Source organism: Sceloporus occidentalis, unplaced genomic scaffold, assembly GCF_023333645.1.
Source record: "Sceloporus occidentalis isolate IW3139 unplaced genomic scaffold, rSceOcc1.0.p SCAF_1, whole genome shotgun sequence".
Lineage (NCBI taxonomy): Eukaryota > Metazoa > Chordata > Lepidosauria > Squamata > Phrynosomatidae > Sceloporus > Sceloporus occidentalis.
Window position 1 is genome coordinate 280,331,831 of NW_028316981.1, and position 27,974 is coordinate 280,359,804.

The following is a 27,974-nucleotide window of genomic DNA, read 5'->3' on the forward strand; positions in this document are numbered from 1 at the left end:
TCTTTTATAGCCCTTTTGGAAATTGGAAGTGTCTCATCAACTTGTATTGTCACATCTCTTTCCCAGCTAAATGTCTGATTCAAGCCCAGCAATGTCCTCGGAGGACTACAGTCTGTGGAACTGCCTCCCCTGCCCTGCCTTGGCCCCCTGGGAGCAGACCCACAGCTGACTTTGGGAGGCTTAGAGACCGGTGTGTCCCACCTGGGCTCCTTTTATGAATTCTGAATTTGTTATAGTTGTTTTTTTAATGATTGGGACAAATTGTATTTTATACTGTTAAGGTATTTGGATTATGATATATTGCATTCCTATATTTTTCCCCGGGTATTATGTTATGCTTTGCATTTAATTCGTATAATATTGTTTTGATTTGAATTTGCGTTGAGGGACTGGGAAAGGGATTATTTATGAAATCTATTTGATTGTAATGTTTATGTTTTGTTTGCTACCTTATTTATATTGTTTATTGCTTTTGTTGTTTTGTATTGGTCAGGGAATTAGGAAGGGGTTAATTTGTATATTATTGTAATTTTTTGTATTGTATCTTTTTTACTGTTGTTAGCCGCCTGGATTCCCCGTGATTGGGCGGGATACAAATGAATCTATATTATTATTATTATTAATATAATCTTTCTCAACAATTTTTGTTTGTTTACTATACTGCTGTCCATCTTTGCCACATGCCTCTGAACTTGTTCCAACTTTGCATCCCCCCCGAACAACATGTTAAGTTTGACATCAATTTCTTCACACTGTTTGTGATTCAGAGCACCAAGATGCTATATGGGATAGCAGTTTTATCATTCTATCCTATAAAACAGATCAAATGTTTGAGATTGTAGTTTCAGTAATCATATGTCACTAGAGATGTATAAAAATTATAAAATGTTTATTTTACATAGTGGTTCAAATAAAATTTTCAACTTTTCAACTGAACATCAGCATAGGAGTGTACCAACAAAAAAGACGTACTTTTATTTCTCCCTGCCTTATTGCCAATATAAGATTTTTTTTTCTCTCTTAAAAAAATTAGTTCACTAACAATTTTCAAATAGTAGGATCTATTACCTTCATTTTACAAAGTTGAGCTTAGAAAATAGGATTATATACAGCAATGGAATAAATATAAAATTGTAGATTCGTTTGTATTTAATGAACTCTGAAAAACCTATTTGCAGCTAACCTTTATGTGTAAATACACATACAGCAGCAGTACTTCAAATTAATTTTGTAGAAATAGTTTTTGGAGTCTATCTGTTTCATTATAACTTAAAATGATTTCCTTTAGATCTGAGATGGAAGAGAAATGCTCAGTATTCCTTTCTGGGGAAAGTGTGAAATATATTTGTGCTCATCCACACTTTTATAGCAAAATTTGTTTTAATAGACACCAAATACAGTATTTTTACATTGCCATCATTTCCACATATACAGCATATGTTCCAATTGTACCACTGCTTCTTAAACCTCTTGATCATGTTTTAATGCTATAATACCTTTGCCCCTCTTAAAAATCCAAATATATAATATACATGTTTCTGTACATTTATGTGCAAATTCCCCTGATGACATCTAGATAATGAACCAACAGATGTAGCTCCAAATCACATGATGTAAGTGCCATCTTTGTAGTATTTCATGGATTCCATTTGTTTTGTCATAGCAAGGACATCATGAAACCCTGTACTGAGGCCAGACATATGCTGAAAATAGGCTTCTTTTTCTACCTGGACTGTTAAATTGTTGACACCAGCATCTTTCAGAATTGCTGAAACCTGAACAAAATGAAAATATGGACATTAAATCTTCAGAAAATGTCTCTTTGCAGCTCTAAGTAAACTGCTTAGAGAGAGCGTTGTTCACTATGAAGCCATATAAAAATGTAAAGTGCTATTGCCACTTTGCTAATATACTACAGGATCAAAAAAATGGCCAGCTGAGAAACCATGTTGGGGAAGAACAGAACAGTTTTTAAATTGTACTGTGCTTTTAAAATGCTGTACACCACATTGGTACCCATGTTTGGAGAAAGGCAAGCCTAATTTATTAAATAATTAAATAAATCTCCCAAGCAACAATGAACAAAATGCAAAATTTGTTTTAATTTCCCCCATCCTCAAAGAGCCCTGATGGCGAAGTGGTTAAATGCCTGTACAGCAGCCACTTACTCACAAGCCACAATGTTGTGAGTTCAATACCAGCTAGGAGCTCAGGGTTGACTCAGCCTGGCATCCTTTCGAGCTCACTAAAATGAGTACCCAGCTTGTTGGGGGCAATTAGCTTAGACATTGTAAACCGCTTAGGGAGTGCTTAAGTGCACTGATAAGTGGTATAGAAATGTACTTGCTATTGCTTTTCTTTCCATATTTGTCTAATATATGTAGGGATTACAATGCTTCTGAAGGTTAACTTGAGAAGGCTCAACACAGTCTGCAACACAGAGGTGGGGGAATCTCTAGCCCTCCTGATGATGAAGTACTACTCTTGTCATAGCTCACCAGTCATCAGGCTGGCTAAATTAATGAAAGCTGAAGTTCAACAAGATATGAGAGCCTGAGGGTCTACTGCTCTGCTATTAGTGAAAGGAAATTTCATAACTGGGGGAGGAGGAAGACAACTGCTTTACACCTTTCCTGCTTGAACCTGCTGCAAGGATGGCATAATTAAAAATAATCCCCTCTATTGTAAACCGCTCGGATTCCCAGTGATTGGGAGGTATATAAATAAAACCTATTATTATTATTATTATTATTATTATTATTATTATTAAAAAGGCATCCTCAGTGGCTCTCAAAGACCTTAATGAAGCAAATAGTGGGATCTGATTTCTAAGTAAGTTAAACCATCCTTCAAGTGAAGCAATATGGGCTTTCACTAACTGTTAGAGAACAAACATTGAGTAAATGAGCAACATCCAGGAGCTACAACCATAGAGATGGCAATCAGTAAATCTTATGTTAGGTATCTATTTTTATATATAGTTTGCATATGAAGACCACAAACCAGATGGCTTGACTCAATTAGGAAGGTCATGGACATGAATCTACAAGACTTAAGAAGGGCAGTGGACGACAGGGGATCTTGGAGATGTCTCATCCATAGGGCTGTTATTAGTCCAGGTTGACTTGAGGGCAATTAACAACTACATATGGTTTATGCTTCTGGATATGCATATATAGTGCCAGTGTGATGTAGTGGTTTGAGCACTAGACTAGGACTCTGGAGACCAGGGTTTGAATTCCCGTTCGGCCATGTAAATCCACAGGGTGACCTTGGGCAAGTCACATGCTCTCAGGCTTAGAGGATGGTGATGGTAAATTCCCTCTGCTAAGAAAACCCCATAATAGGTTCACCTTAGGGTTGTCATAAATCAAAATGACTTGAAAGCACAACAACAACAAATACGCATATATACTGTACAATTATGTGGAGAAACCAGGAAAAATGGCGGTGGGTAATACATGGGTACACTAAGTTACCTGCTGTATAATTCTTTGTTCCATCACTTCTGACATCACTTGGATATGTATAGTGCCTGCCACAACATTAGCAGAGTGACACCAAAAATGAGGATCTCTGTAGGAGATTACACCATCAATTTTCTGGATCTGTAAAAAAAACCCCAATAATTATGTAATAACAGAATTTGTAATAATATTGAACAGAAGCGTTCATTCACTCTGGATGGCTAGGCTAACTTACAAAATTCCAAAACAATCATTACATTTGAGGGATGTAGCATTAGAACATCTTCATCAATTAATGTATTTAATACTCCAGAGCTTGGATGGTCAAACTGTCTGATATTTTGGCTCCTGCAGAGGTCTGTAGGACATTGTCCTGGGCACCACTTTGGATACCAGAAATGCATCATTTCCAATCATTTTCCTGGTTCTTAGGGGAGGGTGGCTGTTTTGGGGCTACAGCTTGGTATGGCACTTCATTAAAATGTTTTTTTGGCTAACTCCTCAAACCTTTTTGGCCAAAATGTTCTGGGGAGATGCCAGGACCTGGGAAGGTTGGTTGGGGCCCCAAAATCCATACAGTATCCCCCAAAGGATTGCAGGCCACACAATTCATATCCCGCTCTTTTGCAAGTGATTTCATCAGTTCATCTGAGTATCTTAGGACAGGGATGGGGAAACTGTGACCCAAATGCACACCAAAGAGATGAAGCTGAAACTTCTTCTGTTGTTAGTGATAAGAGGATATTTAAAATCTGGGAAGGTGCTATATGGAAGTGAGCTTTTGTTTGCAGTTCCGAAAACTGGTTTACCGTACCTTAGTACTGAGCAGACATGCGTAGAACTGAACCTTGGTTTACAATCATAATGGAAAAGTGTCCAAACTGGTAAGAATTACTTCTGGTTCTGCCCAGAACAACATAACCTATCTCCCCACATGTGCTATTGCAAAGGTTCCAGCCTTTCAGTGAACAAATCGCCAAACATGACTCATCCTAAAAGGGTTTTAATTACCATCACACTGCAATTGATAATGATGAATATTATTAAGAAAATAAAAGCAGAATGTAAGCACTCTCTAGGAATCCAGACATGTGTGATAAAATGGGAACAAACCCAGAAAAGAGAGAAAAATTCTTACCTTTTCTAAAGCCATGTGCAGAGCCTTTTCATGTTCTTGTGGCAACCTCAACAACAGTACCTGACAGGCATCTTTTATCAGTGGGATAACACTGAGAAAAATCAATGTAGCAATAAAGAGAGAGCAGAGGGGATCAGCTATTAGCCATCCAAACTGCTGAATGAGTATTGTCGAAATGATCACACCAACACTGCCAAGGGTGTCTGCCAAGACATGTAGAAATACTCCTGAAATAGGAAAACAAAACAAAAGCAGACCTTTTATTTCAAGGATAGGCAAACTCCAGGAGTTGAAGAACTAATTTTTCATCCTGGAGATCCAGCATGGGCTGAACAAGCCCAGAACATGTAAAAATTAGAGAAAACAACTGAATTTGGAAGTGGCCGAAAGTTGCAAAACTGCTGGTCCTAGTGACTTTTCTCCATTTTTCTGGAGTAAAAAATAACTGTTGCTGTGATGCGGGGGGAGGGAGAAACTCCACCACCACAACTAGTCTCGGGGTGTAAAAAGATGTTTGGGTGTTGCAAAATTCACCTTCAGGCTCTAAAAATGGTCTTGGGGCCATGTGCAGCATGCAAGCCACATTTTGACCATCCTGGATTTACTTACTTAACTTCTATCTGCCTTTCCATTCCCAAAAAAGGCATTCAAAGCACTTAACAATAACAAAATACAGATTAATACCAAAAGTTTAATTGTCAAGTCTAATATAAAAACAGGTTTAAGTTAGAAGCACTATTAAAAACACATCAACAAATTGTTTGTTCCTCTTCAGCTGTAGATACACTTACCAAAAAACAGCATAATTCAGCTTTTGCCCAATACAAACTGCGAGCACAGATCTTTCCATAGTATTTCTGTGAATCACTGTCCAGTCTTTTGCTTTTCCACACTGTTCCTCACTCCCAACAAAAGGAATTTATAAGGGGGGGGGGGGAATCTATTGCCTTGGCTTACCTCTCATGTTGGTATTCATGCCACCTCCTGATGAGCCATGTGAGTGTCCATGATTATGACTGTGCCCATAGTCATTGTGAGAATGGCCATGGCCATGACTGTGGCCATGGCCATGGTGTGAATGGCTGTGTTCATGTGCATGGCATCCTCCTTGAGAAGGTCCATGGGAATGGGCATGGCTAAAGGCACAGATACCAACAAGGTTTACCAGCAATCCTCCAACCGAGACAGGCTGCACAAAGGGACAGAAAAATATATTTAAAACTTTACATCACAGTGCTTAAGAAAGCTGTATGTATAGCAAGGGCAGGGAGCCTATGGCACTCCAGATGTGGTTGGAATCTGACTGCTATCAGCCCTGATCAGCAAAGACTGTGGTCAGGGATGATGGTAACTGCAGTCTAATGAAATCTGGAAGAACAAAGCTTCCTCAACACAGGGATATAAGAGGAGTGATGGGAAGCCATGCTTGGGTGAAAGCTGCTCCCCATACCAATGTATTTGTTCTTCTGAGAAATCAGGGAATCCTGGGAATTGTAGCTTATTGTGGCACCAGAGCTCTCTAATGGGAGACTAAATGTTTCCCATTTAGTCTCTTTGGGAGACTAAATGTCTCCCAAAACTACAGTTTCTAGAATTCCCTAGCATTGAGCTAGGGAAGTGAATGGCTCATGGGCTGGCTCCAGTATATAGACCACCACCACTGGAAGTAGCACTAATATACATAGTTTGACATAACAGTCTACCTGCCAGATAGTTTTTAGAAATGATTTGAGGGTGAAAAATTAGTTTATAGTCAATGACAGGTCTATTTCTGAGCCACATTACAGCAACAGAGGCTATTGTAGGAAGCAGGAGTTTCCACAATAAGAAAAACTGGATATATCCACACTGTAAGAACATAATTCTATTCAAATTTGGCAAACACAATCAATTCAGATGAATACATTCCCTTGTTATCACAATTTTTTCAGAAGAGGATAAGCATTAACAAACTTTCTTTATATATATCTGCCACACCAGAAAAGGCTTTTTATTTTTAGGGCTGTGGGAATTTCGTTCTGGCCAAGTATAGTTTACAGTATTCTCCCTCATATTGCACCATCTTAGGGTAACATCCATGAAATGAAAAGAGCGCCAGCAGTGCTTGAATCCTTCTTTTTTCTATCCCATAGGTTAATATGCTTAGCAGAAATAAATTTAATATTAATAGAAAATAAAGTGTCAAACTTACGGTCAACATATTTGTGTCAATATCTGGAGGATCAACCAGCCTGGCCATAGACTCCATGAAGACAAAGAAAGCTATTACCATGAGGAAAAGGCCATTAATAAACCCAGAGAGAATTTCTACACGGCCAAACCTGCAATTCAGAAAGAAATAAAGGCCTGTTACAGACTGCCAAAATAAAGCTGCTTCGGGTCTCTTTGGAGGTATGCTGTTTATATGATGCATGCATCCTAAGAATCCGGAAGCTGCACCAAAGCTGCACTCTAGTCCTTAGGACTGGAGCGTGGCTTTGGTGCGACCTCCGGACTCTTAGGACCCATGCATCATTTAAACAACATACCTCCAAAGAGACCCAAAGCAGCTTTATTTTGGCAGTCTGTAACAGGCCAAAAATAAGCAGGAAATACTGCTGCAATGTTCCAAACTGTCTTAAAGGACCAAACTATTCTGCTAAGAACCAGAATCATTTGATCAAGAAAAAGCAAACAAATATAAGGTATATTTATATGCCTTTGGCTGATTTGCAGGCTTCCTGACGGTATAACTATATAATCTTTAATGGCATGGAATGAAAATGACTTTGCCAAACTGAAGGAACAATGCTGTGTTGTTGTTGTTGTTGTTGTGTACAAGGAAAAATGTTGGTTCTTAAAGAAAATGGGTAAAGAAGTGAGGTATCTTCAGAAGTAATACTAATTAACTTTTATTGTGTGGAATAGAAACAGGTGGACTATACAGCAAGATCTTAAGAGTTTATCTTGACCATTGGGAATGGAATAGGATAAAAGAGTACCAAGGCATATCAGAACAGTTCAAGACTAACTTCAAAATGGTCTTGTCTTGAGTTCCTGAGTACTGGAAATTAACATAAAATGATTGCTTTAACAACCTTGCATGTCTGAACTTAAAAAGACTGAAGCAGTAGCAACTAATGACCCTCCAAATATTACTGGACTGCAGTGCCTATCAGTCCCAGGCAGCACAGCCAACAATGTGGACTAAATTTTAAGGGCCACAAGTTGCCTAGTACTGGAGTGGAGTACAATCTTTTGAAATGCAATTTTCAGTCAGGACCTGCTGTGGTAAACAAGTGGAAGCTTATAGGAAGATGTGTGTAATGAACAGTTTGGGACATATTACAGGGACTAAGACTGCTTGCAGCTCCAGAGTATATCTTCTGTCATACACCTGGAAATACATTACTTCCGTTCATGTTTAGCAGGTTTATTATGTGAAGCCATACAATGCTGGTCCATCCACAATAATGCAAAAAGTGCAAAGGATGAGGAAGGAATTATAGCTCTGTGGCAGAATGAATACTTTGCAGGTGGAACGACCCAGGTTATTTATTTATTTATTGGCATCTTAGGGAGAAAAGGCAGTAAATTATGTAAACCCCTCCCCAAAACAAACAAACAAACAAACAAACCAAAACAACAACCGAAGATCCTGATGACACGTATCTAGGGTCTGAGCAGATGGGTAGGCTAGCATAGACCAAGCCCAAGGTATCCTGTCCCTGGTGTTGTTGTTTTCTTATTATTCTTATTATATTTATTTATATCCTGCACTTCTCCCAAGACTGGGATTTAGGGCAGCTTACATCATTAAAAAAAAGTACAATTAAAAGTATACAAAAATAGTACATTAAAACAGAATTAAATTGCTGCAATATTTCAAACAAAATATCAAATAGTTTAAAAAGATAAAATGTTTAAAAAACATTAAAACAATGTAACACCTTAGCCCATTCTTTAAAAGCTTTGTTTTGCATGCCTTTTCGTAAGAGGAAAATCTTCGCCTGTTGGTGGAAGGCCATCAAGGAAGGGGCCATTCTGGTCTCCCTGGGAAGGGAGTTCCACAGTCTAGGGGAAGACATAGAAAAGGCCCTCTCTCATGTCCCTGGACCAGCATGCCGATAGGTGGGTGTTCACACAGGCCTGCTGCCACCATATGTCCTGCACCTGACATTGCTGCCACACCTGTTTTGAAGGCTCTTGCCACAGGCCGTAAGGGTCAAAGCAGGGGTGCCTGGCTGCACTCACATGGACAGGTGCCCCTTTCAGAGGCTGTGACAGGGGCTTTGGGGATGGATGTAATGGTAGCAGCAGGTACATGGCATACAGGGCCTTCTGGTGTGCCATCTGTTACCACAGAGTTTACTAGAAACTCTGTGGCAAACAGTCAGCCTTTTTGGAATGGCTTAAGGCCCCTTTGGGCATAAATCAGCCCAGGACTCCTTGATCAGTGTCCGGACTGGCTGATTCCAACCTGGGGCTAAGAGTCTGCATTGTCTGGAGAGGACCTTTTGGCCAGTGGGAACACGAATCTTTTTGACTGTGTGCACAGGCCTTTAGTCATATTAAATAATACTGGACAACAGAGATAAAATAGTTTAGATCCAAAGCAACTTCCTCTGATGAATGACATTACCAGACCTTGGAAAAATTACTTTGGGATTTGAATCTCCCCTTATGGCGCAGCTGTTTTGTGTATTTTGTGTGTTTGTGAGTTATGGTAATTTTTTCAAGCTCTGGATGTGATGACTCAGTTGACAGCATCTTTTTAATACTGTATATCTTTGTAACAAATTCAGTGGACATACCCATAGGAGAATATACGTGTTGCTTTCCATCTCGTCATCAGCGCTGCAAAGAGACCCATAACTAAAGCTGAACAGTCAAAAAGCATGTGAAATCCATCTGATATTAATCCTAGACTGTTGGTCCACACACCATAAAAGAGTTCCACAAAAGTAAAAGCCTGCAATGAATTTGAGGAAAATTTTGGATTTTGTTCATGAAAATAAAACATAACATGATGTAAGATCTCCCTTTTTCAACTTACACTTCATATAGATAAAAAGAGTTCTCACAAATGATGATGTAAACATTCATATACAACTCATATAACACATTCTAGACAAAAATTACATTCTAAATACCTATCTTAAACACTTGCTTCTATAAAAGGGAGAAACACCATATATGGAAATGTATTTTTGTTTGCTGATTGTTATTTATCTAAACCTCTTTTGAAATAGCCCCATTATCTAAATGTGATAATGGCAAAAGGAGGTACTGATGTCTATCTCCTTCTGCCATTATTAGTAAGAACATGCATTTCACAAAGTGAGAGAGGAAGAAGGTGGGTATAACAGGGCTGGTGAAGAAAATGGCTGATGGCTGTGGCCAGAACATCTGGAGCAAGAGGACGACAAAATGTCACCTCCTTTCCAGTTGGAAACAAGTAGAATGGATTCACTCTTATTACTGTCTAGACTGAACTGGGGTAAAGCTGTTTAACCCCTAATCCTGGGCACTATCATTTTTTCTAAAGTCAACATATTCCTGGCCTCAGGTGAGAATGTAATCTTGGATGAAGCCAACAGACTATTCTCAAGTAAACATCTATAAAACAGCAATCAAGATAAAAAGAACTGCTAAGTTGTTCCTCCCATCACCACTGGATTCACAGATCTGGCTTAAATGGTCTTTGGGCTCTGGCCATGAGTTTTTGTATTTCAATAAATAGAGCACCAAGTTCCTCTGTAGCAGTTTTGAGGAGAAAGCCTTATTAGTATGTTTCTACATAGGAAGGAAAAGGGAAGACATCTAACAATACCTTTGAGATAGATACAATTCAGCATAAGATTTCATGTTCAGGCCACTTTATCAGGTTTTTTATTTAGCCACAGAGATTGTGTAACTTCTTTCTTTCATAGCCTGAATAGTCAACTTTGAGGAATTATCTTAAGAACATCATGCCTTTAACACTGACCAGTAGGACTAGATGGTCAGGGATGTCTTTCCACCTAGTTCTCCCTCATATATAGCACATTTGGTGTTAAAACTAAATTTATTCCCATCCTTGGATAGCCAGAAAATTTTGCTCAAGGTTTAGGCACTTACCAGATTTAGGCACAGAAAGTAGAAGATATGCCTTGAGTCAGACTCCTCAAGGATCTGTTTTAATGATTCTTTAATAAATCGAGGTAATGATTGAGAGCTGTGTTGGAAAGCATCACCCATAAAATTGTACAGTGGTATTCCTTCTGGAGAATAACCAATGAGAGTGCCTTTTTGTCCCTTCCGTGTTGGGGAGGAGAGAACATTAGCAGCTGAAAAGATAATGAGTTTGTTTGCATTTTGTATGACCATCAGAATACAAGCATTTCCTCTACACATAAGTCTCCAAAGGCATTCAGTACAGGTTGAATCTCCCTTATCTGGAATTTTGAAATCTGAAATAGTCCAAAATTGTCCAAATGTGCGGCTGAAATAGTGACACCATTGCTTTCTGATGGCTCAGTGTACACAAACTTTGCTTTATGCACAAAATTATTAAAATATTATATATAAAATTACCTTCAGGATATGTGAATAAGGTGTACACAAAACATCTCCAAGATATCTAATTTTGTATATGCAAATATTTTAAAATCTAAAATATTTAAAATCTAAAATATGCAAATATTCTAAAATCCAAAAATCTCTGAAATCCAAAACATTTCTGATCCCAAACATTCTGGATAAGGGAAACTCAGCCTATAATAGAGTGGTTTTATAACACACTGATCGTATAAGCTAACTGAACTAGCTGATAGATATACCATTATTGAAAAGTATTGGTTTGATTTCAGAATACAACTCAAGGCCTCAAACTGTTTTGTGTTTCTTATGCTAAAAACTTTGGATAATCCCCAAACCTCATCTTAAATTGCTATGCCCACTTATCTTCATTTTTTTTTTTTGCAAATGTGCAAAACCTAAGGCCCAGGTCCAAATCAAGGTATCCCAATGGATCATGCTAATTGAGGACAAACTTTTCAAACAGGAGTTTCATGGATTTTCACAAAAGGAATCTGAGTACTGAAGTGAAGCCAGAAGTTGATTTAAAGGAAACCAGGAGCAGTCAGCCTCTGGGAGTAGGGGCTACACTGGTTGCCCATTAACCCCCTGGGAGCCTTATTCTATCCTGTTGTCATATATTATTTATTTTACATCCCATCTTTCCTCCAATATGGGACCCAAAGTGGTCCCGTAGGGCATTTGTTGCCCTACTCTCCTATTTTTCTTTTAAAATTTGGTATATAAGAACATGCAATTATGTTTAGACCAAACTGCACTTCTGGGAGATTTTCAGAAATGGAATTCAGCATGAAAAATAGTATATTCCTTCCACATCCTCCCACAGAAATCACATTTCTGGGGCAACTAGCATAGCAGCAAATGGGGCAACCTTTAAAATGGGCAGGGAGACACCATGGGCAATGAACTGTCCATCAGAGTGTGCAGTAGATGGTAAATAGTTTGCCATCTGGTTCAATAAGGGAGGGAAGATGTACAATGAACACAAACTTAGTCCAAATACAAAACACTTGGTGCAGCTTGCTGACCACATTCAGACTATCCAGTTTCACTTCCTTCTAACCCCATCTAAATCTACATGTATTAACTAGAGCGCTATCAAGAATTTTCAGTAAATTTTGGCAAAATGACAATGAAACACTATTCATATCATCGACATAACAAGGCATACTGAATTTCTTTCTATATATGAAAAACAGATGAGTAATATTTTATTATTACCCTGAAAGGAGAAACAATACATACATAATATAAAGAATATGGCACTGACAATCACTCCTCCAGAAATAACATGCTCTGTGGTTTCTGGGTGTGCTGGTTTGCTCATAGCTCGGAGTTGGTCTGTTATTGGATGTGTCCAAAAGTTTCCAAAAAGTAGAGCACTAATGAAAATGAGAACGGATCCATAACGGGCACATTTTGAGACCTCCATCTTGATGGAGCATACAGATTCTACATAGAAGTCCAAAACCATTACAAAAAGGATAACTGTTATGAAGGGCATGATGAGAGAAGACCAGGATTCTACTTTACTCTGCAAAGAAAAAATACAAAATTAAGAAAGAAACTAAAACTTAAAAGGGGCAGCAAAACTGGTTTTGTATTCAGAGCCAGCCTTGCTATTCACTGCTGATCTTAACACCAGAGGTGGGGAAGACATTCTTATTGTTTCCCCCCAATTAGAATTTGCATGGCCCATCAAATACACTTCATAGTTACAAACCAACAGGGCATATTTGGCAGGTTTTAACAGTTTAGGAATAACTTATCAGTATTAAGTGATCTCACTTATTTAAAAATATAAGTACTACCTTGCTAGAGCAAAACAAGGCCTATCATCCTCACAACCACCAGGCATTTTGTATCAGCGGTCCACAGTTACCTTCTGACCACATCTGATCTACACTACAGGAAATTTAAGATATTTGTTCCATTGCCCACTCTAGTCTTTTTTTTTTAAAAAAATGCACCGCACACAATATAAAAGAACATAAAAGTGATAAACTTGAAACAAATGGGTAAAGTTAATATAGGTATTAAAAACAATGAAATCTAAACTGACTAAAATGGTTGTGTCTGACATTACTGTTTGGCTTCAGTAAGAGGTCAACACTGGCTGCATCCAAGGTATATTTCTTACTTTGTAAAGAACATGAATTATGGCATAATGACTACTACGTTATCGTCTATGAGACATGTGGGCATCTTTGCAAGCCAAATTGTCACATGTGTTAAGTGCACCAAACCTCAAAACAAAATAAAGCAAAACCAACAAATGAATACCCCCCCCCCAAACACAACAACAACAAAAAACAAAACTGGAAATTACTGAATCATGTCTGTGGAACTCACACAACCTGTCTAAATGCAAAATGAACAGTCCAGAAATGCCAGAAATGGCAAAAACCAAACATCTTTCATCCTTCCCCTTGCATGGAATGTGCTAGAAGGGACTCCAGAGTGTATAATTACTGGGGTGGCATGTGGGCAGCACAGTGGCACTATGTCCTACCATGCTCTAAAGGGAACTGTGTTTCAAAACACATAGGAAGTTTTAACCAGTGCAGGAACCTGCAACTTGTCTTGTTTCAAAATCTCAGTGCATAATACTGGCTTTCTCTCATATGTATTGCTTTAGAGTTTATTTCTAGGTACAGTTCAAGGGGCTTGTAATACCCAAACTTGTAATACCCAAACAGGCCTGGGTCAAATGTACCTGCTTCAATAGGAAGCCAGACAGAATCTTGCCTGACCTGGGATTGTCAAGTGAAGCTTTGCTGTGCTCTGCATCCCATCTCCAGGGAAGATGGGAGCAGAGCTTTTTTAAAATTACCGTATGACAGATTTTCACCAAATTATCTCATTTCTAAACTTTACAAAGCTTTACAAAACCTAAAATGGTCTTCTGGTGTTCCATACATTTACAGAGTTATGGTTTTTAATGGCCATAACATTTAATATTCCACTTGGGTTTTTAGACTAAGTCCTTTGCCTTGGGATTTGTAAAAATGAAAAGACAATTGATTAATAAAATGTGGATTTTTAAATATAGAACCATATTAAAACTATCCATTTATTTATCTTAAATACATTATTAAAAAGAGAATTTTAGTTCCAGTCTGTAAATGTAAAGTTGTCTGCTTTTCAGCAGCTGCTATGATAGTTACCTCTGTTGTCAGAGATAAAACAATAACCCATGGACACAATAGGATGACAGAAACAAGATGAGACAATGCTTGAAGGCGTTTAGCTCCACCAATATCTACTGAGAGCTTTCGGGAAGCTGTGTGAAAACCAACTTTACAACACAATGCTAATACTAGCAAGATTACTCCTCCCTGTAAAGAAAGAGACAAAATATATTAGCACCCCCTAAGTATCAAGTATTTCACATCTTCTTTATATATATATTGTCAGTAGTTACCACTATTAAATTTCTACCCTTCCAACCTTTACAAGATTAAAAATAAATGTATAGACAGAAATTCCCCTTCAAATATATTTACATTATTGGCAACCCCCAGAAACTGGAATAGAGCCATTAATAACATAAGGGTTCATGCTGTTCTAGCTAGTAACATTCCAATTTGTATTCTCCAATCTCTTCTTCCCATACTCTGTAAATATGATCCAAATACATAATAGAATCACAGAGATTGAGGACACCACAAGGGTCATCCAGTCCAACCCTGCCATGCAGGAAGATATAATCAAAGAACTTCTGACAGATGGCCATCCAGCCTCTATTTAAAAACTTCCAAAGGAGAACACTCCACTACACTCCAAGGCAGCATATTCCATTGTCAAACAGTTCATACTGTCAGAAAGTTCTTCTTAATGTTTAGGTAGAAGCCTTTCTCCTACAGTTTGAATTCATTGTTCCATACCCTAGTCTACTATGGCTGCCTTTCAAATATTTAAATATTTCGAAATATCAGATCACCTTTTAACCTTCTCTTCTCTAGGCTAAACATATCCAGCTCCCTAAGTTTCTCCTTAAAAAGACTCCCTACTTTAAAATTTGATTATTGCCACAAAATTCAGCTTCCTATTATTATTATTAACCTTTATTTATGAAGTGCTGTAAATTTACACAGCGCTGTACATGCAATCTCTTTAGTTCCTAACATCAAAGAGTGTGCATTTTCTCAGTGATATATTATATCTGCAGTATTATTTACCTTATGATCTGCAACTCCTAAGAAAGCAATGATTGTATAAAGTATGTGGGTTAGAGCACTATCATGGTGTCCTTCAGCTAAAAAAAGAGAAAGTTCAGGAAAAATCTGCCAAGGAATTATATCCCCAATTCTCAGTCAATCAAGAGCAGCTTCTTTCCCCCAAGAATTGTTTCCTTGAAGAAATTAAACAAAAGGTAATAACTCCAACAACAGAAGCATAGAAAGTTTAATGAATACATATGATCTTAAGTGGCTAAGCCCAGTGGTATATGTATCACATTATAGATTTACCTGAAATATTTCTGTATTAGAAACAATATACTGTAATTAAAACAGAGAAACATTTTCATGCAATTTACCATATATATTTGTCTAGAAGTCTAAAAATTTATGCCCAAAAATTGACCCCCAAATCCCAGGTCTACTTATTTACAAGTCGCTATGGTTATGTCATAGCAGCTCTTTCAGATTTCCCCATGCAGTCAGGAGAGCATTCCTTTTTCTCTTGAGCCAAGCAGAAAGAGTCCTGGGTGATTGATTGCTGTTAATCAAACAAAAAGAGTCCCTCTCCCGCCGTCTGTTGCTGTCTGGGGAGTCAAAGGAGAAGCCAAAGTTGAAATGCTTACGTAAAAAGCCTCAATTAGAGTCCCTCTTGCTATGCACACATTGGCGCTCTGCTGGCACCCGTGTTTGCTGTGCGAGGGAGCCACAGCGGACAAACTGCACAACTCCCCCGCGCAGCAAAAAGAACCCGCAAAAAGTGGGTTCTTATTTTGGCGCAGTTGTGACGCCGCAAGGTGCCAATGGCACCCTTGCAGCATCACAACCGCGCCGCGATGTGCAGACGCTAAGCGTCCGTCACGTCAAAATGGCAGTGCCCATCTGTATAGGGTGTCGCCATTTTTACGCCCCCAGTATGTACTAGGGGTGAGGCCTGATTGGACGCTGCGTCCTCGGACAACCCCTAGTATGTACTGGGGGCGGGGCAAAGGCCCATCTAGAACGGGCCATACACACCCTGAAGGAGCCTCCAAGTTTTACCCTCGACTTATCCATGGGTCATGGCAAAATCCATAATTTTGGCCCCCAAATCTGCCCTCAACTTATATATGAGGTTGACTTACAATTGAGTATATACAGTAAATGAAATGGCCTCTAAAGCAAGTTGCAACATGCACATGAGAGCAAATGGAACTATCTTATATTTAGATCAGAGGTGGGCAACCTCAGAGGGTCTCGAGGCCAATTCTGTCCCCTCACAAATTGAGGCTCCTGGGGCTGCCAAAATACATGATGGGGGCTACATATAGCCCTTTCTGGCAGTACATCTATGTTGTCCAGTAGTGTCTGCTTTGACAGAGCAGTTCATCAGGGTTTCAGGCAGATGTCTTTCCCATTGCTCGATGATTAAAAACCAAAACCAAACAAAACCTGGAGGTGTCAGGGACTTGCTAATTGTATATGGCCTTTCCCCATGGAAAAGGTTTAGTTCATCAGATGGAGCTGAGCCTTCACAAGTTTTTTAAAATCCATTTAAAATCTCATCACATGCAGTTGGTACCCTTCTAGTTTCTCTAACATGATATGTCCCCTCCCCCCATTCAAGCATTATAAAATACTTGTTTTCCAAAGACAAAATATAAACTAAGCAAAGACGGTACATAATTTCTTACAGACGCGTTCACAGGAGAACTTGAGACAACTCTATTTTGGGGCCTGGGGGTTACCAGCACCCTCTCTTAGATGGGCTTCTAACAAGGCATCGACACTTATGTTACAAAATAATGTTTGCTTCATTGTTCTTGTTATATCATAATCACCATCGAAAGGAAATTTAATAGTCATTATGCCCATAACATATTACTAGGCCAGCTGGGAAAATGTAAAGCTCTTGAATAAGCACATTTAAAGCTGCCTTGCAAAGATGTAAAGTATATTGCTTCAATGTGAAGCATGGAAGAATGCATGTAGTTATATAATAATTATAAATCCAGAATTAACAGGATGTTGGATATTCCAAAGACTTCTCCAAAGGAAGGTGGTATCTTCCATGTTCTTAAAAAGGCAGTACTGTATCCATTACTGAAGAAGCCTTCTTTCTCCAGTTTAAGAGATCACCATTTATTTTTCAGTACTTCATTCTTGGGCAAGATGTTCAAGTGGATGGTGATGACCTAGCTCAATATTAATCTGGATGAAATTGATTATCTAGATTTCTTATTACCTGGGAATGGTAAGGAAAACTGCTTTTGTTGTCTTAAAGTTGAGGTGGTGAATTTATGGTCTCTTAGATGTTCATGAGGTACTATTTCTGTCATGTATGTCCCCAATGTAACTGTAGATGTGCTGGCAGGTGTTGCAGGTTCCTTCTAGAATTCCACAAACTCTCCACTATCCTGTTGCGTTTTATTTATTAAAAAAATGCAGAGTAAGATTCTATTAATTCTTCTAAATCTCTCAGGGTGCATCTACACTGTAGAAATAATGCAATTTGACACCACTTTAAGTGGAGTAGCTTCACCCTATGGAACCCTGGAATTTTTAGTTTTACAAGGTCTCTATCCTTCCTTGCCAAAGAGCCTCATAAAACTACAAATCCCAGGATTCTGTAGGATGGCACCGTGACAGTTAAAGTGGTGTCAAACTGGATTAATTCTACAGTGCATATGCACCCTCAGTTTCTTTCAGTACCATGAACCACTTGTGAGAAGTATTTTCATTCAATTAGACAGCTGAAACAATAACATTTTATGCCTGATCCATTTTCAGAAAGGATACGATGTTCTGCAATTTTAGCCATGAGGTCATCATTATCAAAAAGCAACAGGCAGATCACAGCAATAATGAAAAAGGCCACACCTCTTGTCTGAAAGAAAAGGCAGAAAATCAGCATTATAAAAGGCAGAACAGAAAAGACAGGAAAAAGAGACATAAGAACATAAAATAATTTATATATAAATGAAGCTTTTTGAGGACACATTGGGGAGATTTCACAATAGGTTATCCTGATACACAATATACTGTACTATGTTCTGAGTCTCCTCTACTATAGCCCATCTTGAAATAGTCTCTTCACTGAAAGTGCATACAATCCATGAAGACAGTGTTTATACATTTCAGCTAGGTTGATGATCTTGTGAATTTTAGACAGGTGTTATCATCACAATGTCCATACTCTTAAATATGTATTTATTTTTTTTTGCAAAATAAATGGGATACCTTTGCTGGTCCTCCTCCTGAGCTTGTGAATAGTACGCTAAGCAGTGAAATGACAACAATATCACTATGCTCAAAAAGCAACACAGTTCTGAAAAACAAAAGATTTAAATCTCATTTATTATATATAGTAAAACTAGATATTTTGCTGAGGCATTGGCTGGGAGATTCTGGGAGCTGGGAGTCCTCTAATATAAGTTTTCCAATCTTTGTCCAGGCCCAATGCCCAGAACACCTGTGGGGACGCCACTCATCCCACTGAGGATAGAGCTGCGGAAGATAGAAAAGATCTTTTTGTATAGAAGTGCAATAGAAGGCCATGGAGTCAAAGACCAATCCTATGTATGTCTACTAGGCAGTCCTAAAATTGCTGGGTTTTATTCCTAGATGAGTACATGCAGTGTTGAAGTATTGAGGGTGGAATAAATACTGCCAGCTACAACAATACTTACTTTCTTCTAATCCTATGCATGTCTATCCTAAAGAGCAAAGTTCTGGCTACCACCAATTTTGGGGTCACCACCAAGTACAGCTGAAATGTAGATGCCTGCCCAGGTTATCTAGATTAAAATAAGAAAGTGATCTAAACAAAATGCTATCTCAGAGATTGGTCATAAGCAGATACAAGGAGCACAGAGAAGCAGGAATGCACAATATGTTATATTCTGGAGATTTTTGCATTCTCTGTATTCCTGTAAATATTGCTCCATGCACTCATCAGTGTGGAGGAAGCTATGAAGGTTGACAGCATGGTACAGATAGCTACACAATACTGTGTTACTGCCCTACAGCACTGCTGAATCAAGATGTTTTTGAGGCTTTATCAGAAAGGATAAGTAAATATACATTGTGCTCAATTGTCTACAGGAGCATCTTCCCTTGAAGTCTTGTAAATAATAATAATAATAATAATAATAATAATAATTATTATTATTATTATTATTTGTATTCTGCTTTTTCCCAAAGGAATCAAAGCTGATTCCAACAGTATAATTAAAACATCAAACAATTAAAAATTACAATTTTAAACCCCCCAAACCCCAACCCTCTCTCCTTGTCTAATTCTGTCAAAGATATACTGATGCTTTTAATGAAAGCGTGAGTTAAACATGAGCTAAAAACACATTTCCAAAAGACCATTCTGTATCTGCCTAAAAATGCACAAAATAACCTTAGTCAGAATGATCACCACCTAGCAATGCAAGGTCCCCTATTTTAAGGTATATCAGTTTTTTCTAGACACAGTACAGCGCGCCCTTGGCTTACACAGTGGATCCGTTCCAGACCCCCTCACGTAAGCCAAAGTCCATGCTTGCTCAAGCCCATTGGAATGAACGGGGCTCGTGCATGTGGCGGCACCCATGTGCCACAGGCGCGTGCCCCATTTATTCCAATGGGACGCACCGCCCCTTACACCCCCTCGCAGCTTCCCACATATGGTTAAAGCTGCATATGACGCAGGCGCACTGTATCTATTTATCTAATAAAGCAAGCAGTGTAGTCAAGATATGGCCTTTTAGATGTAGTTAGACTGTACACATCCAATCATCCTGATCAGAATAGACAGTAGAGAGAACTGCTGGAAGAGGCAGTCGAATAATATATGGAAGGCAAAAACTGCTCATGAACAATTTATAGTAATTTGATTTTGGCACCATATTTATCACATACAATTTGAATGACATATTTACCTTAGAGGTCCACAGAGGGTGAGGCCAAAAAACCACAAAAGTGAAATTATGCAGCCAACAACAGCATGTTTAATTATTTTGATCCACTGCAAGAGAAAATGCTGCATCAACATGTCTGTACAACATTTTACACAGAAACCATTTTTAAATAAGTATTATTATTCCATATGTTGTTTACTGATGTAATCCAGAAAGATACAATCAAATTAGAATTAAATTCAACAGCCTCAGTATCATTCTTAACATAATTGCCACATATCTAATGACTGTCTGGATATTACTTAGCAAAATAATTGCTACTGTAGACAAAGTAGTTTTAAAATTAACAAACATAGTAGTAGCTAGCAAATAAATAATTCTGTCAAGATCCATTATTCCCTAAAATTGCTAAATAACCCCATAAGGTTGCCCTTATATAACAGGCAATAAGAGAATATTACACATTATCTTCTATAGCATTGTCTTTATTTTACAAGAACATCAAGGTATCTACCATTTAATAGACTAATAGCAGAATTGTAATTTTGTAGAATAAACATTCTCAGTGAGATAAAATTTAGTTTCAGTAAAATGTCCTATCAACTTGTGGTTCAATTTAATAAAACTCTGATTTAAAATAGGTGTTGTTTTCAGTTTAGAGCAAATCCTATCTCCAGGTAGCTTCTTATTGCATTCACACTGCAGAATTAATCCAGTTTGACACCATTTTAATTGCCATGGCTCCATGCTGTGGAATTCTGGGAATGGTAATTTGTTGTGATACCCAGAATTCTATAGCATGGAGCCATGGCAATTAAAGGGGCATCAAACTGGATTATTTCTGCAGTACGGACAAATCCTTAGTTACCTACGGTCTATAGTGCAGTCTATAGTGTACAAATGTATTGAGAAGCTGCAACACAAACTTCAGAGAAACATTCACACTCTTGGCATAGCTGCTCTCTCATTCTATGCCCTGAAGCATCAAAATCAGGCTGAGAAAGGAAATCTTTCTCCATGTTACTGCAAAAATATAGCCGATGCATATAAAACGTGATATTTGATTAAAGGTTAGTCACCTGATGTTTAGTAACAGGTTTTCCAGAAGAAAATGGCTTTTGAAACAGAATCATAAAAAATGCAGACCTGTAGAAATAGAAATGTGTTAGATCAAGTGAAACTCACAACTAGCATTCAAAAAAATCCTCACCATGCTCATCTCACAGGGTCTGTGCATTTGTGTCTCACTGCTACAAGAAAAAAACAAATCCAAAGCTGCTAATTCTGAATTAATTAGGGACTACAGTACTTAATAATATACTTATTATTATTATACTGTGCTGTTTATGTACTATGTGCTTTATACATCTTTAATTGCTTTAAATTTGTGTTTTAAAAGTAATGTTTTGGATGTAATTGAGATGGACAAACTTTCAGCGTATATAAAGCATAAAAACATTGACAAGATAGAGAAAGATTGGTACCCGATAATAGAATTCTGTAAATCGAGATGGTTTATTGAAGGGGTTCATACACAAACTTAAATGTATTTGAAAAATCATGTACTTATATAGCCTGTTTTATTTCATTCTTTTGTCCTCTTTTTCAGTGCATGATATTCACCTTTTCCCCCCTTCTCTATGACTAAGACAAAGTAAATACATTTAAGAGCAAAGTTCCAGAGGTACAAAAACAAAATAATGTGTAAACAAATGTAAAAACCGACAATAAGAATATATTAAGCAAAAATAAGGGATTTGGAATGAAGGAATTTATTATTAGGAGAATATTACTAAAGGAGATTATATATGATGTAAATATATAATTTTGTTAAATCATGTGAACAACTGTAATTTTATGTAAGAATAACAATAAAAATATATTACAAAAAAAAGGAATGTTTTAATTAGGTGAGTACAGAGCGCCAAAAGAGGCGCCGGGGAGGTGCCTCTCCTTGCTCCACAGCAGCGCCACAGCAACCAAACTGTGCAGCAAGAAAGGAGCATACAGAAGCAGCTCGTTTTTTGTGGCTGCACCAAAGCACCAGCGATGGCACAATGACATGCCAGTGGAGCAGCCCCGTTTGGACGCTGCACTGCTCGCATGTCATTGCTACGTGCACCATCTGGATGGTGCCGCACTGCTGCGGCACGCCCATGATGTGCTAGGGTTGTGGGGCTTGTGCATGCCCCACCTCCGAGCAACCCTAGCACGTCATGGGCATGCCGCAAAGGGCCCGTCTGTTCTGGGCCTTAGATTGGCTGTTTAATACTTTCTGAAACTTTCCCATGACAAATTGTTTTAGTTATTTTGTTCTACCTTATACTGTATGCCATTTTGAATACCATACTGTAAGAAAGTTGGGATAGGAGAGAAATCAAATCAATTCAATCACTCAGTAATTAGTAAATAAATTACCACTTTCTTCCAAGAAAGTTCTTCAGTGCAGGAATTATTTTAAACAATATTATATGACAATCAAATATTTCTGCTCTGTGTATCCTCTGATTGAAAAGCCATTGCTGATTTTGGTATCGAAATACATGGATACCAAGTATATATTATGCAGGAAAAATATCACATGTGACAGACTCCACAGAAGGTTTCCTCTAAGCACCTCTGGTACCACCAAAAGAAGTCCAACCAGAAGCAACACATGCATGTTCATGAGCCAGGACACACTGGGCCAATTTTATTCCTATCCAATTTCCAGGAAACTCATAAGAACAAAAATCCTCAAACTTTGTCCTCAGACAAAGTGTAGGAAAAAGCACTTGATCATCAATACTTTCAAGAAATAACACAGATATTAGCATCTTAGAAAAAAATAGAAATGTTGAAATCTTGACATCTGGGTCTAAGGAGCTATTTGTCATGAGACAAACATTTCTTCTTGACAGCTGGGAGAGAACAGTCATTCTGTCATTTGAGATTATGGAAGTTGTGGAAGAATGAGAGATTGAGAGGGAGAGACTAATGGCTGGTACAGACAAACAAATTACTGTAAGCTGTCTTCTGGGCAGTGTGAGAGTGTGGCGTTTATATGTCGCACACTCCCAAGCCATCCAGAAGCAGCCCAGCCAATTACACAGGGGCGGCTTGAGGACACTCTGGGGGCATGGCATTTACACACTGCACACCACCTGAGAGCCCAGAAGCCACGCTGCCTTCATGGGATCAGTGATTATGATGTTAAAAATATCGTTCAACAGATTAATCACTTTAGACTGCTCAAATGAACATCAACTTACCCAAGCTTTACTATGAAGATAAACTGTACAAGGTGAACTACTTTCAGGAGATCATAGGACTCAAACAAGCCCAATGCTTTCAAAAATTTGGTTAAGCACAGCAACACAATATATTTTGTCAGGCTAGAAAGAAGGGAAAAAGAGATTCTATGAAATGGTGGTAACTTTCAAAGAATATACAATGATAATAAATGTACTGAATTTCAAATACTGTAATGCTCAAAAAGTTAGCTGAGCAGGTGAACTAAATATAACTCCCAACACTAATGACAATCATTTTCCTGCCCATAATTACTAATGGTCTAGAATGGTATCTAGTCTGCTATGAATATCACTCTAGAGCAGTGCTGCTGAAAGTGCTGGTCCATGCAGTTCCCACCAGCTGGTGGTACATGGTGAGCTTCCAGGAAAAAAAGCAAATGCAATAATAATATGGCACAAATATGGTACCAGTTGATGGCATATGGAAAAAAGGGGGTGGTAGTCCATCACATCAGGTAACTTCAGAAGCACCGCTTTGCACAGTATGCCTAGACAGGAAAGCAAATGTGTGAGCATGCATGTAATATACAGTTGACCTTCCACATATGCGGCTTTGACTTTTGCAGCTTTGATTTTTCTGATTTGATGAATATGTTCTCTCTAGGAACTTCTAGGTTCTCCAGCATGATTCTGCTGGATATTGAACATAGTCACAGTGGAAGACCTCAAGATTTCTAGAGAAAACAATTCTCTAAGCATTTGTAGGTCCCTCCAGAGTGATTCTATGGTCAATATCTGCCAAATGTTGACAACTGAGCTGCATTGAAGGACACAGAGAGCTGTTCTCTCTGGTAAAATAACCAGTTCTTTTTTATTTGTGATTTTTCCACTTTCACAGGGCGTCTGTGACCCTAACCCCACTAAATGTGTACATTTCGTGTACATCTTTTCAATAGGTCTGTAGTATTTGGGGCACTAAATGTGTACATTTAGTGCCCCAAATACTACAGACCTATTGAAAAGATGCATATTGGGATGGGTCTGGTCTAGCATTAGCTACCTAGGGCTGCCTTTCATTGCAGCCCTATTGCAGAAGTTGAGTTCCTCAAACAAACAAACAAACAAACAAAGCCACTTTAAGTGTGTAGTTAAGTAAGCATATAGTTAAGTGACTAGCCTAGTCTGAAAACACTGGACAATGGTATATGTGAAATGTATTTATGAAACACTGCAAATGTGTGAATAGTGTACACAACATATTACTGGTGAGCTGTTTAAACTAAGGGATCCTGGAGAGTTTGAAGGTAGTTAGTCTCTAGTCTAAATGGTGAAAGCTGACTGGGACAAAGAACATCACAGTATGCTCAAAACAACGAATGGGCAACAGATATTTGTGCAACTCAAAATATTACTAACTTACCAGCACAGTTGATCTACTAGAAACACGAATTAAAAATAAACTCAAATCAAGCAGATACTGCCTTAATTAGGTTTCCAGATTCACAGATCCTGAAGCTTTTATAACCATATCCTTCTATTAACATAGAATCATGGAATCGTAGAGATGGAAGAGACCGCAAGGGCCATCCAGTCCAACCTCCTGCCATGCAGGAAATCACAATCAAAGCATCCGAGACAGATGGTCATCCAGCCTCTGTTTAAAGACCTCCGAGGAAGGAGTGTGTTTCACTGTCAAATAGCCCTTACTGTAAGGAAGTTCCTCCTAATGCTGAGGTGGAATCTCTTTTCCTGGAGCTTGCATCCATTGTTCTGGGTCCTATTCTCTGGAGCAGCAGAAAACAAGCTTGCTCCCTCTTCAACATGACATCTCTTCAAATATTTAAACAGGGCTATCATATCACCTCTTAACCTTCTTTTCTCCAGGCTAAACATCCCCAGCTCCCTGAGTCATTCCTCATAGGGCACGGTTTCCAGAGCTTTCACCATTTTAGTCACCCTCCTTTGGACACGATCCAGTTTCTCAATGTCCTTTTTAAATTGTGGTGCCCAGAATTGGGCACAGTATTCCAGGTGGGGCCTGACCAGAGCAGAATAGAGTGGCACTATTACTTCCCTTGATCTAGACACTATACTTCTACTGATGCAGCCTAAAATCACATGAACCATGCCATCAGCTTCATGAGAATTACTGAACTCATGTTGCTGAGAATTCCCAGTGTATGCATGTGCAGCAACATACTTACAGAAATTTCACACTGCAGCCTACAAGCAGAATGTTCCTTCTGTATAGGAATTTAATAGTATGGGAATAAGCCCTCAGAGATGTGCAGATGGGAAAATTGGACATCCAATTTAAGAAACTGTCCGTGGTGGATGTTTTCCCCCACCCAATGGAACAGTTAGATAAAAGCTCCCCCTGCCACATCTGGACCCCAGCAAGAGGGCAAGCAGATGAAAATAATTTGGAAAGGCCCTGGATTTTAAGTAGCTTTGTAGAGAAAACTAGCAAGTGCACCTCGTCTTGCCAGAATGCTAGGTTTAAGGGAAGTTTCCCCAGCTCTACATAAGAATCCAAGATATCTATTCCAGAAGACAGGTAGTGTTATTAAGCCTCCTGACGGAAGAACAAAGAGTTCTATGCACAGCAATTGAACAGACTTAGCAGCGCCTCTGGCAACTAGGAAAGGTCTCATGCTTCCTTAAACCTGAAGCTGGGGACCAAGGCAATCCCATCTCAACAGAAATCAGTTAGCCTTTTAAGGAAATACATAGTCTTCATTGTTTTTGCTGCAAGAGATTAACATGACTGATACCTTCTGAAGTTTAATAATATAGTAACCCCTTGGTATCTCCTGCACTTTGGTTCCAGGACTCTCCATGAATACCAAAATCTGTGGATGCTCAAGTCTCATTATATGAAGTCACCTAGTAAAGTACAGTAGTATCCTTTATATAAAATAGCAAAATCAAGGATTGCTTTTTGAAATGTGTATACTTTTGGAATATTTTCAAGCCATGGATGATTGAATCCATGGATAAAGAATCTGTGAATCTAGGGGGCCAACTGTAATAATAATAATGACCAGCGTTTTAATTCAGAACAGAGATGGGGAACATGCGGCTCTCCATATGTTTTAGAGACGGCGAGTCTAATCAGCCCCAGGAATAGCATTGGGATGATGAAAGGTGCCATCTAGGTTATCTAGCCTTGATTTAAAAGCTGTGGAAAGGTCTGCAGCCCCTTTCCGGTGACACTTTCTTTCACTGTTTCTCCTGCCAAGAGAGTGGGGCATGACTGCTCTCTTTAGGGGATTTAATCAGGGCTTGGTACAGCTAGCATGGTGCAGTGGTTTGAGTGTTGGACTAGGAATCTGGAAACCAGGGTTCAGATCCGACTCAGCCAAGAAAACCCACTGGGTGACTTTGCGTAAGTCCCACTCTCTCAGCCTCAGAGGAAGGCAATGGCAAACCCCCTCTGATGACGCTTGCCAAGAAAACCCCATGAGGAAAGGAGAATCCACATCAACATTAGGAGGGGCGTCCTGACATTAAGAGCGGTTCCATAGTGCAATACCTACGCTGCCTTGAAATGCGGCGGAGTCTCCTTCTCTGGAGGCCTTTAAGCAGAGTCTGGGTGGCATCTGTCATTGGGGATGCCGTGACTGTGATTTCCTGCAGGGCAGAATGGCCCTTGCGCTCTCTTCCTGCGTCGCTTGCTGTGCTATTGGTCCTCAAGAGACCTGGCTGGAGGAAAGAGGCAACCGCTCCTCCAATCAGCCCTCGACTAAGGGCCAAAACACCCTGCGGAAACAATCCGGTTTCAGGCCGCTTTAACTGCCCTGGCTCAGTGCTAGGGAACCCTGGGACTTGGAGTCCACTGTGGCACCGGAGCTCCCTGGCAGAGAGGGCGACGTGTGTCACGAAACCACGGTTCCCAGGATCCCCCAGCACTGAGCCAGGGCAGTTAAGGCGGCCTCAGACGGGGCTATTCCTGCAGTGGGTTAAGAGACAAGGGCAGTTACCGGGCGTTGGGAGCATCCACGGGCCCCAGCCTCCCGCCTCCAGCCAGGGCCTCGCTGCCTGCGCCTCCTCCGCCGAACTTCTCCTCCATGGCCAGGCTTCTCTCCGCCTCAGCCGCCGCCGCCGGGGTCTCCTCCTTCTCCTCTGCGGGGTCTCCTCATCCTCCACGGCTGGACAGCCAGAGGCAAAGCCCTTGTTAGCAGGGCAGGCCTCAGCCTGCGACGGAACCGGAAGTAGCCGGCAAACTTGAGAGGCCACGTCTTCACTCGCCGCCGGAAGTGCTCCTCGGGATTCTTTATGAATTGGTCTCTTCCTCCTTCAAACCCTCCCCTGCCCCCCCCCCCCGTGTTGGAGAATAATGGATTCGCCCAGAGACTGTAGTGGTCCTGCGCTCTTTAAGGGATTTCTTTTGGACTTCAGCTCCCAGAATCCCAATCTGTTGGCTAACATGACCGAGGCTTCTGGGAGATGAAGTCCAAAATAAAACTCTTAAAGGGGAACAGTTTGGGGACCGTGTGTGGGCAACAGCA

The 27,974-nt window shown here is 39.4% G+C and overlaps 1 protein-coding gene across 2 annotated transcripts; it reads right to left on the reverse strand.

Annotated features, from left to right (window-relative positions):
- Positions 1-874: 874 nt before the first annotated feature.
- LOC149323974 (proton-coupled zinc antiporter SLC30A5) lies at positions 875-27,710 on the reverse strand. Of its 2 annotated transcripts, XM_089494858.1 has the most exons (16): positions 27,447-27,710; positions 23,482-23,604; positions 21,310-21,376; positions 20,252-20,337; positions 18,564-18,651; positions 18,123-18,210; positions 15,345-15,421; positions 14,331-14,501; positions 12,409-12,697; positions 10,705-10,913; positions 9,399-9,556; positions 6,797-6,926; positions 5,563-5,794; positions 4,606-4,832; positions 3,480-3,608; positions 875-1,775 (listed from the first exon to the last, which is right to left on the reverse strand). In XM_089494858.1, exons 1-16 carry the CDS (start codon positions 27,533-27,535, stop codon positions 1,605-1,607), a joined length of 2,334 nt encoding a protein of 777 aa, XP_089350984.1. In that variant the 5' UTR covers positions 27,536-27,710; the 3' UTR covers positions 875-1,604. The 2 variants fall into 2 exon arrangements, with proteins under 2 accessions (XP_089350984.1, XP_089350992.1); XM_089494866.1 differs by lacking the exons at positions 21,310-21,376; positions 23,482-23,604; positions 27,447-27,710 and adding an exon at positions 19,013-19,120 and having other exon boundaries at positions 20,252-20,340.
- Between the last annotated feature and the right edge of the window lie 264 nt (positions 27,711-27,974).